A 15,108-nucleotide genomic window follows, 5' to 3' on the forward strand; every position below is an offset into this window, starting at 1 on the left:
TTTTTTATTTAGGTGTAGTAGTAGTGGTATTAATAATAATAATAATAATTATTATTATTAATAGCCGTATTAATATAATCACAACATTTTGGCCAAAATGTGCAGACATTCTTCAATATTAATATTTCTTGTTTTGTTTTTATTTAGTAATTCTACTATTTTTATTTAGCAGCAGCAGCAGTAGTAATAAATAGCTAATAAACAAATTGTCAAAATATTTTGGACATATTGTGCAGCCTTAGTCCAATATTAATATTACTTAATCTCTTTTTATTTAGTAGTAGTAGTCATAGTAGTAGCAGTAATAATAATTATTATTATTTTAAAGCCATACTGACATAATCACACGATTTTGTCCAAATCTGGCATCCCTACAAACAAGCACAGCAAACCTGGATTTTTTCTTTTTTAAATCGCATTTTTTTTCTCAGAAAAATCTTAATTAGTCTTTTCCACAAATCGTGCAGCCCTACTGTACATAATACACATTATTAAGATACACACATTATATTGATCTGCCTGTCTATAACACACAACATAGCACAGTACGTGTCAATAAAGTCGCAAAATAACGTCAATGACATTCGAGTTTTAAATTAGACCAACGTATGAACGTTTCCGAGCATTTACGAGTATAAATCTAACTTTTACTAAGACAGAACAATGCGAGTTTCCCTGTGAGACGCAAACACGTAGCGGATACGTTTCCTGTTTCTCCTACAGGCGCTTTGTTGAAGCAGCGGCGGGACTGTACCATTCATCTGTAGGTGAACCCGACCGCGCTAACAACCACCGTTCTGACTATACTCACGCGAAAAACACACAATTTTCAGGTATATCGTAGTTTTGCTTATATCTAAGTAATGTAAATCACATTTGTGCGTTTATACAGCGATTTTAGCATGTGGTAGATATGAGGTGTTTGACGGTGCACCCCTACGCCGCGCCTGTTGCCATGTTCCCGGTTCCCTTATGGGTGTGGTGAAGAGATTGCTGGCAAAAATTGCCTCTCAGTTTGCGTGAGGGCTGCGTGGCCCTTTAAATGTGTTTAAAATTGACTTCCAATTAATTGTGCTGCTTTGAAATTTATCTGTGCGCATATCAACATGCAAGGGATCTGAAAGAAGCGGATTTTGCCCAAACTAGCCTGATCAGGTGAGGGGAAAAACAATCGTTCGCCGTGTTTCTCTTTTCTCGTCTATTTCCTGCTTGTAAAAAGCTCATAAACGGTGATTTATTTACACCGTTGAACTTGTTTGTACTGTGTTTTGGGATCAATGATGGGTTGAATCTCGATTTAGTAGCTAATTAGTTAAATTGTAATCTTGCTAGTTATGGTTGAAAGTGAAGAGGCAACAGGAGGCCCGATTTATACACAAGAGTTCAGTCTGAACTCCAACGGTTTTAACACGTTAAGTGTTTCCTCACACTGGTTAATCATCTAAATTAGTAGTTTGGTGAAGTGGTTAAATATCTGGGTGATGGATGAAAGCTAGCTGGTTTAAATCTCAGCTTGGTTGTCATATTGTGTCCTTGATCGACACACAATCTCGAGTTACTATAGTAAACATGAACTGTTGTTTCTGAATCAAAAAGTCTTGCTTGGATTTTAGCTGTGAATGCACTGCAAGTAACTGTATTTATAAGTTACATCTTCCAGCTGAGTTCAGTTTAAATCATATTTTAAGTATTTTGTGAAGGACACCAATAGCTGAGATTGTTTGAGCAGAAGCTAATAGTTTTACTTTCACTTTACCTTTCATGAAATCTCAGTCTGTTTTGATTTAGCTAAAGTTTTTTTAGATGTTAATATCTGCCAGGTGTAATTATTTTGATATTTACGGGCCTCATATGCTGTTTTACTCTTGAGACAGTCTTCTGATGCAATAATGGTAAATATTGTTGGTTAATTTTAACTTATTCTCAAGAGGTTAGAATGGTCTAGCATGGATTATATTTGAGCTGAATCAGTATTTATTAGGTGATCTCATTTTTTTTTTTTTTTTTATATATATAGACATGTTAGATTTTATTGTCATTTGTGATTGTGTGTAATATCGTTCAGTTCCTCTTCCCAGCAGGCAAATAAGAGGCAATTGCTTCCTAGAATTGCTTTTCAGTTGTATTTCTTTGTTTTCTAACTAATTAAAAGCACACAGGTTCTCATTCATGTATCTCAGATATGCAAGTTGAATTTCACTCGTCTTGAGCTTATTTTAGTGTTTTATTTGTTCACAAATCCATTTGAACACATTCAGCACACTAAAATATTGATCTAATGTATATTTTGCGAACCCCTTCAACCTAAAATATTAATTGAAATCTTTCCTGATATTTTAAGTTAATATTTAACAACACATTGACGTGGTCTTCAGAGGTTGGTTAATGGTTGCGTGACATGCAAGTAAACAAATACAATGTAGAATCTTTTTTTTTTAGGAAGTATTTTATTTTGATTGAATTAAAATGATTTATTTTCATTTTATATTTTTGCAATTTACTTAATTAATAGCTTTTCATCAGCTCACGCCCAAAAAAAAAAAAAAAAAAATTATTTGGGAATCCTTTCCCTAAAATAGAACTTGAAATTTATATTGTTAAGTTGATAAACTGATTCAAGACTTACACGAGTAACACTTTCAGGAAACAATTTTAATCTCCAATCAATCACTTGTAAAATCACTCAGCATTACATAAAGTCCAAAACCGAAACGTGAGGTGTATTGTTAAACATTTTCCCATTGCTGAAGCTTATCATGATGGTTTTGGTATTAAAAAATATGGAGGGTTTTGTTGGTCTGGTAGTGGTTGGGCGGAATAACCAATTACTTGCATCATGGTATGAGTAATTTTACATCATGATAACGGTGTATTTCATGATCTAGCTACTTTTATTGAAAATTCAATGAAGAAAAAAAAAAAAAAACGAAATTTTTTAAATAACCATTTGGTAATGCCTATTTTTTTGAAGAATCATGTGACACTGAAGACTGCAGTAATGATGCTGAAAATTCAGCTTTGCGTCACAGGAATAAATTACACTTTAACACAGATTCACAAATAAAACCGTTATTTGAAATTATAATAATATTTCACAATTTTTACTGTATTTTTGATTAAATAAATGCAGCCTTGGTGTGCAGGAGAGACTTCTTTCAAAAACATTTAAAAAATCTTAAATGTTCTAAACATTTGTTAATGTAAAAAAAAAATCATTTTTAGTGACTTTTGAGTAAATATTCTGTAAATGAGCTAATGCATGTTGAAATACTATAGAAGATTATGCTTAACTCGATAACCGTATCCATGGCAAGTTATTTTTATTGGACATTCAATGGAATTTCAATGGAATTTGCTGGACACAAAGTAAAAGATTATTGGCTTATAATCATAGACGGCTAACTAAACTCCAGTTTAATTTCTGTCAAATGACACCCTTGGTATGAGAGACGCTGAACTAGTAACCAAAACATCAGTCTAGTATTTACTTTACCTTGTTACTGAAAACTCACAAACGCTGTTTGAGTTTGTAGTAGATCTTTTAACTATTAAAACACATTCATGTGGAATCAAAGGTGAGCGAAACATCAGAGACGCGGACAGACGCCTGATTTGACAAAAAGGTCAGTGAACATATGGGTGGCATTTGGCAGCAGTTGGTGGTGTTTTGAAGACCCTTTGAGCTCAGCGTCATTTCCCACTGCTCTCAGATCAGTCTGTGCATGTAATTAAAGTTGCTGAAATGGATTTGGTCCGTTTGTAATTGCGTTTTAAGGGATTTCGTGATTGCATGCATCACTGGTGCAATGTTTGATTGACGGGTGAGTGCATGCAATGTCATTGTATCTGATGCATGATTGCAGGTCCAGCACGTTGTCGTCTTGGGTGCCGGTCAAACAGGAACAATGAGTGAGTTGGAACAGTTGCGACAGGAAGCGGAACAGCTTCGCAACCAGATCCGGGTAAGTGTTTGGACTGACATGCAACAAAAGGAAGCGTTCATATGAGAGGACATGCATGCAAACTATACACTTCCTGTGCTGTTTATTTAGATTGGCAAGTTTTGTCATGGATTGCATTTGTTGTTGTTTTTCAGGATGCTAGAAAAGCCTGCAGTGACTCTACACTTTCGCAGGTACGAAACAAAAATCATTAATGACTGTCCTGCATCATGTTTGCTGAATGCAATCCAATAGTCCTTTCTTACTAATTTTGAGGTGCTGATACCAAAAATAGTGACCGTTTTGCTTGAGTACGTCACACTTTTTTCACTGAATTTGATGCATTTTTGATTTTGACAACCATTTTTTAAGGTGAAGAAGTCTTGTTTTCACTTGATCAGCAGAAAAGCACCACAAAGACATGATTAATTTCTTCATCTGAGCCAGAATACAACTATTTGTTTAATCATCAGTTCGTTTTCACATGTATGAATGATTTTGATGACATTTATTTTATGCATAATCCTGATTATGGCCAATGACTGAAGAAAATGCAAACTGTTTTATGCTACGTCTGTGGAATGTGTCAAACAATCACAGAAAAATGACAGATTTTGTGAAGAAAAAAAAAAAAAAAAGCTGTTCTTTGACAATAAATGGAGTATTTAAACTTTGCAGATTCTAAGTTAAATGTACAATTTTAATACTTTTTGTCATTAAAACAAACTTTGTATAAATGTATAATTTATAAAAAATATTCTTTGACATTAAATGGAGAACATTTTTCCACTCCTTTGCAGATTGTAAGTTAAACGACACATTTTGAATTTGTTTCATCTTAAACAAAACCTGTTGACATTTGACTGCTTTTGTTATTTTGATAAGTGCATTACAGCTGATAATTACGTTTTATACAGCTATGGAAAAAAATTAAGAGCACTTGAATTTTCTCAGGAATTTTGATTTATAGTTAACGGTTTATGTAAAACAACTTTTGTTTTATCCTGTAAACTAGTGTCTTCCAATTTTAAATAAAAATGTTGTCATTTAGAGCTTTTATGCATGAAATGACAACTGGTCAAGAAAACAAAAAAGATGCCATGTTTTATGACATGTTTACATTAATTTTTAGACAAAACAATACCATTTTTTTTTTTTTTTTTTTTACTTCAGAAGAGTTAAGAAATCAGTATTTGGTAAAATATATAACCCTGATTTATCAATCACAACACGCAAAAACATTTGTTATTTTGACCTAATTGTCATTCTCTGAAAAAAGAAAATTATTTAAAATTTGGAAATGTTATCAGATAGTATAAAATAAATATTAACATTGTAATCAAACCCATACCTAGTAAATCCAGAGAAGCAGCATTTAAGTGGAATTTTCTACACACACACACACACACACACACATATATATAATTGTGAAAAAAAAACATTTTTGCTATTTTTGAACTCAACATCATCAAATTATGTAACATACAGCCTTTTTTTTTTGCCAATCAGAAGATTAAAAAAAAATATATATATTCGTATCAACCAGTTCATCTACAGACTTCCTTGATGGAAAAAAAAAATTTTTTGTTTTTTTACCCTGCATTTTTTGTGAATTGAGTAAATATTCTGTAAATGAGCTAAACTCATATGAAATGCTATAGAAGATGATGCTGAGCTTGCTAACCGTACTGATGGCAGCTCTACACACTGGTCTAGAAGACGTCTCTAATGGGAGCTGATGATGTTGTGCGATCTTTAATCTCTTGCTGTTTTGGGCTCATATGGCAGATGACAGCGAGCCTGGACTCAGTGGGGCGGATACAGATGAGAACGAGACGCACGCTCCGAGGTCATCTCGCCAAAATCTACGCCATGCACTGGGGCAGCGACTCCAGGTGTGTTTGATTGAAGGGTCTCTAACCATCACGATTTATTTTATATACAGAAAACCCTGCTTTAAACACTCTGGGCTGGTCTCCTTTCAACTGTGTGATTAATATTACATGAAATAACGCTTGGGACCCTGGTGTTCGTTTTCCGTGGAGCTGTAATAAGGCCTTTCCCACCATGTTGCTCAAATCCCATCTGTGTCCCATATTAATTACATTTCGTTGATTGAAAAATAGATAAGCTGCAGTGTGGATATTTATAATTTCTTTGCCTTTTTTCAGGTTACTTGTCAGTGCCTCCCAAGATGGCAAACTGATCATATGGGATGGTTATACGACCAACAAGGTAATGAGATACTAGAGCCGTGTACACTGGAAAAAAATAACATTGTTTTATTCAAATTAAAAATGTTAATTATTATCACCGACCTAAATACATTAATTTATACAGACAAAGATCATTTTCATGGGTTGAATCAGGTAAAACATGCTCTGTGAGGGAATAGTTAAAATGTGCTCCCCTCAGGCTATCCAAGATGTAGATCGGATTTGGAGAAATGTAACATTGCAGTGAATGGGTGCCGTCAGAATGAGAGTCCAAACAGCTGATAAAAACATCACAATAATCCACACCACTCCAGTCCATCAGTTACCATCTGGAGAAGACAAAAGCTGAAACAAATCCAGCATTAAGACGTTTTTAACTAAAATATGAGTCCATAATAACGCTTCCTCCAGTGAAAAAGTGTTCTGGTCTGAATCAGGAGAGAAATCTGCACAGATCAAGTAGTGTTTACAAACCAAAACAGCTCTAAACAAATATGTGTCTGGATTTTGATGTGAGAGACAACAGCAGATGGGCTTTTTCACTGGAGGAAGAGTTATTATGAATTATTGATTTTAGCCGGAAGCAAGAGTTTGAAGTTAAAAAGAACAAAAAAAAAAAACATCTTAATGCTGGATTAGTTTCAGCTTTTGTCTTCTCCAGATGTTAACTGATGGACTGGAGTGCTGTGGATTATTGTGATGTTTTTATCGACTCTCATTCTGACGGCACCCATTCACTGCAGAGCATCCATTGCTGAGACACTGATGCAGAGACACATTTCTACAAACCTGATGAGGAAAACTACATCTTGGATGGCTTGACCATATTTGGATGAGGTATTCCTTTAAGGTAAAAGGTTACTGCTTTTTACAGTTGTTTTCTTTTAATCTTCAGCTTTATCTCGTTATATTGCTGAAGTAAGCTGCATGTTTCTGACTCTGTCCGGCAGATGCACGCTATTCCCCTGCGCTCCTCTTGGGTCATGACCTGTGCCTACGCCCCGTCGGGGAACTACGTGGCCTGCGGAGGCCTGGACAACATCTGCTCCACCTACAGCCTTAAAACCCGCGAGGGCAACGTCAGGGTCAACCGAGAACTGGCTGGACACACAGGTAGAGTCACTTCAGTCTCTTCAGTAATATTACTTAGTACTTCCTCTAAAACAGGGGTTAATCAGCAGAACCCCTTTGACCTGAAATGTTTGCTAAGTAAATTTTTCAATAATTTAACAACACATTTGCGTATTCTCGGTTCGCTGATGCCGGTTTATGCAGGTAAACAAATAAAATGTGTTTTATTTTTACTGTTTTTATTGTAATAATATTGATGATTTTAAATAATAATAAATCCACTACTGGTCAAAAGTTTTGAATTAATTAATTTACTTATTTTTTTAAAATTCAGTTTCATCACAGGAGAAAATTACATTATAACATATATTTAAATTAGTGCAGTCAAAAGATTAATCGCATCCAAAATGAAAGTTTTTGTTTGCAAAATATGTGTGTACTGTGTATATGTATTAGCATATATTTTGAAAATATTTACATGTATGTACATGTCTATTCATATAAGTTATATCATATATAAATATATTTAATGTATAAACATAACACATTTTTCTTAAATGTATGCATGCATGTGTGTATTTATATATGCATAATAAATATACACAGTAGACTCCCATATATTATGTAAACAAACTTTTATTTTGGATGCAATTAATCTTTTGACAGAACTAATTTAAATTAGTATTTTATGTATTTTATATTGTATGTAAACATAATTATGTATTTAAATTCGACATTATGATTTAATTAACTAAATATTATTACCTTGGCTAACTCACAAACCTCAGTTTGGGAAACCCTGCTCTAAAACAGTTCTTTCTGTGTGGCATTTCGTACAATATGTAATTAATCAATGAAAGATATAATTAATGATTTTTTTATTAATGATTCTGTAGGCTATCTGTCTTGCTGTCGTTTTCTTGATGACAATCAGATCATCACCAGCTCTGGTGACACCACATGGTGAGTTAATGTCACATACAATAATAATAATTAAACTGATTATTGTGTAGCATTAGTACGTCAAGGGATAAATGGTGTATGCTTTGTTAACATTATTTGGCATTTACATATTTTATTTTGATTATTTAAAAATTATGTTTTATTTTTTAATTGTATATGATTAAAAAATCATATACATATTTTATTTTATTTTATAATGAATTTTATTTTATCCAAAGCATTGGATAAAGGTATCCAAAGCATCCTGGCATTTAAGGTATGGGATTCGAACCCATGACCTTTTCATTGCTATCGGAAATATTTATTGCAATGTTAAATGCATAATAGGTGTTATTTCATGTTGTCTTTGAATTAAAAGCATTTGGTTTTAATTTAAACGAAATGGACTCCGTGTTTAACTTTGCTCCTGCAGTGCATTGTGGGACATTGAGACGGGCCAGCAGACCACCAGTTTCACGGGACACACGGGTGATGTCATGAGTCTGTCGGTGAGTCCCGACTTAAAGACGTTCGTGTCAGGAGCCTGCGACGCTTCTGCCAAACTGTGGGACATCAGAGACGGGATGTGCAGGCAGTCCTTCACCGGCCACGTCTCGGATATTAATGCCGTCTGCGTAAGTATTTCAATCGACTTTTAAAATCACGCTTGCTGTTTGTTTAAATTGGGTGGTGTTTATTGTGTTCTAGAAGCTCCACCACTTGGCTAGTCAGCCCTCTACATTGCGAGTAAATCACTTGCATATGCGACCAAATCTTCACTCTGGGCTACTAAATGATGTCTAATATAAGCCACTGGCTAATACATTCTCAGATTTTACTCGCCAGTGTGTGAGTTGTATAAGTTTAGCAGATATTCACTCGCCGAACACACTGACTGAACGCTTCAGAATTTCACTCTCCGTTAAGCGATTTCTGCTTTTTTCAGTTCATCTGAATGGATGTGCGGCGCACCTGTATTTGTGCATTTGACGTACCGCAAACTCTAGTGTTTACGTTGTATCATGCAAAATTGACGTGCTACATGTAAACAAGTTCCTTTGGAATTCTTCAGATTTTAAGAACTGTTGAGTTCTCTGGTTGTGGGCGGAACTAATGCGCAAACGGCAATCTCATTGGCTGGTTTCATTGGCTGATTTCAGCAAATCAGTTCGAGCGAACGCACACAACCTGATTAATATTCATGAACCCAGCAGCTCAGTAATCCTTAGTGCATTTTATATTGTTATTAGTAGTAGCATTCGTAGTAGTTTTGTTATCTTATCAGTATTACTTTTTTATGTTTTTTTTTTATTTTTTTTTTTATAGAAACACGAAATGATAAACAATATCTTAAGCACCACCTCCAATCCTAAATTCAGTTAACATGACAAATATGCATTCATACATGGTTATTCTAATTACTAAAGTTCTATCATTATGTACTTTCAGATATTTAAAAAAACTGTGCTATTTTACAAACATTATATATATATATATATATATATATATATATGTATATGTGTGTGTGTGACCCTGGACCACAAAACCAGTCTTAAGTGTCAATTTTTCAAAATTGAGTTTTATACATCTTATGAAAGCTGAATAAATAAGCTTTTCATTGATGTATGGTTTGTTAGGATCGGACAATATTTGTCTGAGATGCAACTATTTGAAAATCTGGAATCTGAGGGTGCAAAAAAATCTAAATATTGAGAAAATTGTCTTTAAAGTTGTCCAAATGAAGTTCTTAGCAATGCATATTACTAATCAAAAATGAAGTTTTTATTCATTTACGGTAAGAAATTTACAAAATATCATGGAACATGATCTTTACTTAATATAACTAATGATTTTTGGCATAAAAAGCCCTATTCTGACAGGACTAGTTTTCTAAACTACGTTTGAGTTTCGATTCTTATCACCTGACGTCTGCGATTTTCATGTACCAATTCGGACGGGACTAACATCTGTGTTTATTACAGAGGTGGGACGTCTGTTTTGTACATCTGGGCGTTTCAGAGGTCACGCGCTCTGTATGCGTGCATTGCCTGTCATTCGGATTGATTACCATTAGTATAACAGTTTTACTACAAATACCATGGTGAAGCTATATGGCTAGTATAGCAAAACCATGTTAATGTGTGGTTGCTTTAGTTTTACTTTAGTTATTTATTTGTAGTAAACCCGTGTTTAATTTTCATAAAGGTGCATATGTAATTAAAACATTATGTAATTGAGTGCAGAAATGAACGTGAGTAATTTTACCTGACGCAGATATTACAATAGCCAGTCTGAATGGTTTATGTGATCTGACTCTTGATTTTATTATTGTTTTTAATTTATTTACTTATTTTTTCCTTGCCGGGAGGCAAATATATCAAACATGAGCTCGGTAAGAGCGTCTACGGTAATTCACGTTGGCCAAAACACACAAGGAAACACGTTGTGAAAAAAAATCTCACTGGCAATCACAGACATCGCATTCGGGCGGGATTGGTTTTCTCAGAGGATCGCTGAGTTTGCTGAAAAACAGTAGGTAATTTGCTCTGGAATTATTACAGAGGATGTGTGAGAAAAACACAGACATGGCAGATTCGGACGAAGTAGGTCTGTGAAACACACTTTTCTCTAACGACCCGCTGTAAAACTAGTCCCGTCCGAATAGGGCTAAAGAAAAATTGATAATTTTGACCCATACAATGTATTTTTGGCTATTGCTACAAATATACCCCAGCGACTTAAGACTGGTTTTGTGGTCCAGGGTCACATATTAGTATATCAGATATTTAATATTAGTCTGGCGAGTAAACTAAAAAAAATGTACTAGCCAATGGCGATTCTATTGCCAAGGTGTCCGTAGAGGGTTGGCAGTTGTATTGAGTTCGGCTGTTTACTCTCGCAGTTCTTTCCGAATGGAAATGCCTTCACAACGGGTTCAGACGACGCCACCTGCAGGCTGTTTGACCTGCGTGCGGATCAGGAGCTCATGATGTATTCTCATGACAACATCATCTGCGGGATCACCTCCGTGGCTTTCTCCAAGAGTGGACGCCTCCTGCTGGCCGGATACGACGACTTCAATTGCAATGTTTGGGACACTTTAAAAGGCGAACGTGCAGGTAAGAGCAAAACATTTTTTCACTACCCTTGAAAATGCTGTAAATGTAAGCGTGTTTTATACATGTGTTTTATAGGGGGATGGTTTGTACATATTTTTTGTATAATTTGTTTAACTTTTGTTGTTTGCTTTATTATATATTTATTATTATTTTCTATATTTTAAATGGTTTATATGGTTTGCTTTAATTTTTATAATTTGATTTCTTATTTATTTTTTTTTTTTTTATTTGTATGTTTTTTTTATTTATTTTATTAATTTTAGGTATGCACTATATTATTGGAACATTATTGAAATCGGCCGATAAAGGCTTAAAATGTAAATATCGGCATCGGCCCGATATGAAAAATTATGCCGATATGCTTTGCTGATAAGACTAATTGCTCATGTGAGGGTGTGCTAGCAATAAGATCACGTAAGCGGTGTGGTCATTCTTGAGTATTCAGACAGACCATGGCATAAGAGAAAGTAGTACAGAATGACGTGTCTGGTGTGTGAATGAGGAAACGGTTACTAGCATGTGCAGCATCAGCAACAGCCTCCCACGGGTCCTAAGGCCTTTTATTTATTTAGGGCCTACATGTAATGAAATGAAAGTAAAATACATAAATAACATTAAGATACGTGTTTGTGAATAAATAATGCATTACTGATGTCATAAAATCACGAGTCTGTTTTGATTTAAAGGTCAGAAGCTATAGCTTACAATAAAAATCAAAAACATAACACTTGTAAATTAAATTATTTAATATATATACAGATTTATTCATTAATATGATTTGTTTTCAAATGAATTATGCAATACTTGAATACAAGGAGCTCTAAAAGCTTTTTAGAATTTTTACAGCTTTTTTTGCTTTAGACCATGTATTAATGTTAAATCCACATAAAATGTTAGTTTCAACTGCATCTGTCTGGAAAAAAATAAAATAAAAAATGCCAGAGATTTGATTTTATTATAGTAATTTTCAAAAGTTTTTGCTCAAAAATAACCAAAGTTAAAAATAATTTGTATATAATCTCTGTATAGGAGTTGTTTCAAAACAAAAGGAAAAATATATCGGTATCGGCACCAGCTATCAGCCAAAATGATTTTAAAAATATCGGATATCGGCAAAATCTAATATCGTGCATCTCTAATTAATTTGTATGTTTGTTTTTTTTATATATATTTTTTTTATTATTATTTGTATTAATATATTTGTATTTATTTGCATATTTTATTTATTTTAATTTTTTTGCTTTGCATTGGTAACCTGTATCGCTCGCTCTCTCCAGGTGTCTTGGCTGGTCATGACAACAGAGTGAGCTGTTTAGGAGTACCTGATGATGGAATGGCTGTGGCCACGGGATCATGGGACAGTTTCCTTCGGATCTGGAACTGAGAGCGGTATTAAAATCTCCGGCTCCTGTTTCCTTCGGTCCCGTTTCTACGTCTTTCCACAGCAGTTCCTCTGTATTCCAGTTATTACACATGATTTTCAGTAAGTAGATGAATCCCGTGGAGAAGCCTATCATCACTGCCGGCCACAGGAATTATAGGAAGAGATTATTAAAGTGTCATTGTGTAATATGTAAATATACATGTATATGAATATAGATATGGTATATATGTACAGCATTATGTGTATGTATATACCATATAGTATATACATACATAGTGTTCATGTATATATTTTTCTAGTTGATCATTGGCCCATGACATTTTTATTAATCTTTCACTTTTTTTTTGTATTTTTTTTTGTTTGTTTGTTTGTTTGTTGTACATAGAAAACAACGCTAAACTAGATGGAACATTGCAAACAGTCTGTATTACAAAAAGTTTGTGAATTTTCAGAAGTTGTTGTGCATTGGAAAGCATAAGCGTAAAACACATGGATTTTTTTTATGCAGATGAAAACCTCTGAACTTTTTTTTTTTTTTTACACGTCACTAAATCAATCATCATTTATTGGTGCTTGAGTGTGTTCGGAGAGAAGGCACTGAATTTTCTCGCAGCCTTGAATGTTTAATTCAAAGCATTTTGACACCTTGTTTTTAGGAGTTTTGCTTTTGATTGATAAAATTCATAATCGATCCGCCCTTGAATTTCAGCCTTAAATACTAGCGATCACAATATAACTAATCCTAGTATATAAATTCCTATTCTTGGTGCTTACAAAGATATCTGTGCTTCGAATGAATTCATAACACTCGCTCTTTTCTCTTTAAACTAGAAATGGCCACAAACCCTCCTCTTAAATTTTAAATGTTGCAGTGTTACCAAGATAGAACGTCTTGAAAACAGTATAAATATTTTTATTGGTATTAATTAGGCGTCATTTGAATGCTGAGACTGTTTAGTGTTTTGAGACCTCTCAGTTTCATCATGTAAATGTGTGCAAACAGGTGGAAATGAAGAACACTACCTGGTCAGGATAGTTAAACTGCTGACAAGTCATTATATTAGGCTTAATTTTTCTATGGATCAAAAAAACGTAGACAAGAGCGATGAAGCTGCTTACTCATTTTCGCCATATTTAAGTGCCATCGGTTCTGACAGTATGCCTGTGTTTGTTGCGGTTGCCAGATTGATGCTGGTTTGAGATGCATGTCAGTAAACAGCTTAACAAGCCTGATTAAAACAGTGATATTTGTGCCATTGTTAACGCTTTTAACACGTCATGTAACTGTGAAAAGCATTTAAAATCTTTCTTTTACTTTACCTTTTTATATAAAAGGGAATCGGAAAGCAGCTTGAAATTATTTTGAGGTATTAAACCATGTATTTTTTTTTTTCTGTAAGAAGTCCTTTTACAGTATGAAGATGCTTTTTAGCATAAATAAAACCCCTTTCACTGCTCCATAAAGGAATTGATTTTAGTTTTATGTTTTTTGCTGAATTTTATGATTAACTGTGAAAATGGATGTCTTTTGGTAATAATGTCTCATTTAGAAGTCACTTTGAATTCAGTTTAAACAGGAATTATGCTGATATTATTAGTATTGGTTAGACTTAAGTCAGATTTCTATTGTTGGTACTGTAGAGGTTGCAAGATTGCCAATCAGTAATTCTTTTTGTGGTTGTTTTATTATGATCATGTTGAAGATTTGAGTGGTTGGTTCTGGATCAGCTGAAATCGGCAGTTTTAACATATAGCTGCCAGAAGAGTGGCTGAAATGCTGATGTAGTCTTTCAGTGCTTTAATGAAAACCATGGATGACTTTTCCAAATGCGTTTAGGTATTTTTTTTTTCCAAACCACTCAAACTTGGCAACAAAAGAACATTTTAGTATTACAATACATGTTAGAACCCCAATGGTTTAGGTATTCACAATATACCTTTGGCTCAATTTGTAAGCTTCATAATCTTTTTTTTTTTTTCCTCCTCCTTCTTTCTTTTGAGCCAATAAAACCAGGAGTGTGGTGCCTTGTGTACGTTCACAGTGCCATATTTTCAAATAATCATTTTTAATAACATTGTTTCTCAACTTTTTCGTATTTGTAAAGTAACCTGGTGATAATGCTGCCATACACTGATATTGTAACCAATAAAAAGACTTTTAACCACATTTTGATATGTGTTCGGTTTGATTTGTCTCTTAAACTTGTGTAATTATATTTAAATATGGATGTTCGGGCTGTATATCTAGGTAACGTTACATTACATGCCGTTTTCAAATGAAAACAAAAGACTGATCAATGCATTTAATCAATTGTAAATGGTTTTTCATAGGCGTTTTCACTTTAAAGTAAACTTTATCTTTTGAGGGCACGAGATAAGCGAAAAGTATGCACTTACGTCCACAGCGTCACTTACCTGATTCATATTTGAAGATC

General features: G+C 34.0%; 1 protein-coding gene across 1 annotated transcript; it reads left to right on the forward strand.

The window, feature by feature from the left end:
* The first annotated feature begins 964 nt into the window (after positions 1 to 964).
* On the forward strand, positions 965 to 14,840 carry gnb4b (guanine nucleotide binding protein (G protein), beta polypeptide 4b). The gene is made up of 10 exons (XM_058791357.1): positions 965 to 1,155; positions 3,864 to 3,962; positions 4,097 to 4,135; positions 5,730 to 5,836; positions 6,113 to 6,176; positions 7,108 to 7,270; positions 8,125 to 8,191; positions 8,604 to 8,805; positions 11,073 to 11,289; positions 12,567 to 14,840. The coding sequence occupies exons 2-10, from the start codon at positions 3,906 to 3,908 to the stop codon at positions 12,671 to 12,673; spliced, it is 1,023 nt and encodes a 340-aa protein (XP_058647340.1). The 5' UTR covers positions 965 to 1,155; positions 3,864 to 3,905; the 3' UTR covers positions 12,674 to 14,840.
* The last annotated feature ends 268 nt before the right edge of the window (positions 14,841 to 15,108 follow it).

This window comes from Onychostoma macrolepis, chromosome 11, assembly GCF_012432095.1.
Source record: "Onychostoma macrolepis isolate SWU-2019 chromosome 11, ASM1243209v1, whole genome shotgun sequence".
In the NCBI taxonomy this organism is placed as follows: Eukaryota; Metazoa; Chordata; class Actinopteri; order Cypriniformes; family Cyprinidae; genus Onychostoma; species Onychostoma macrolepis.

Coding starts and splice junctions, on each gene's coding strand:
- gnb4b (XM_058791357.1), top strand. CDS start 3,906: ATGAGTGAGTTGGAACAGTTGCGACAGGAAGCGGAACAGCTTCGCAAC. Junction 3,963..4,096: donor AGCTTCGCAACCAGATCCGG/GTAAGTGTTTGG, acceptor GTTGTTTTTCAG/GATGCTAGAAAAGCCTGCAG. Junction 11,290..12,566: donor TTTAAAAGGCGAACGTGCAG/GTAAGAGCAAAA, acceptor CGCTCTCTCCAG/GTGTCTTGGCTGGTCATGAC.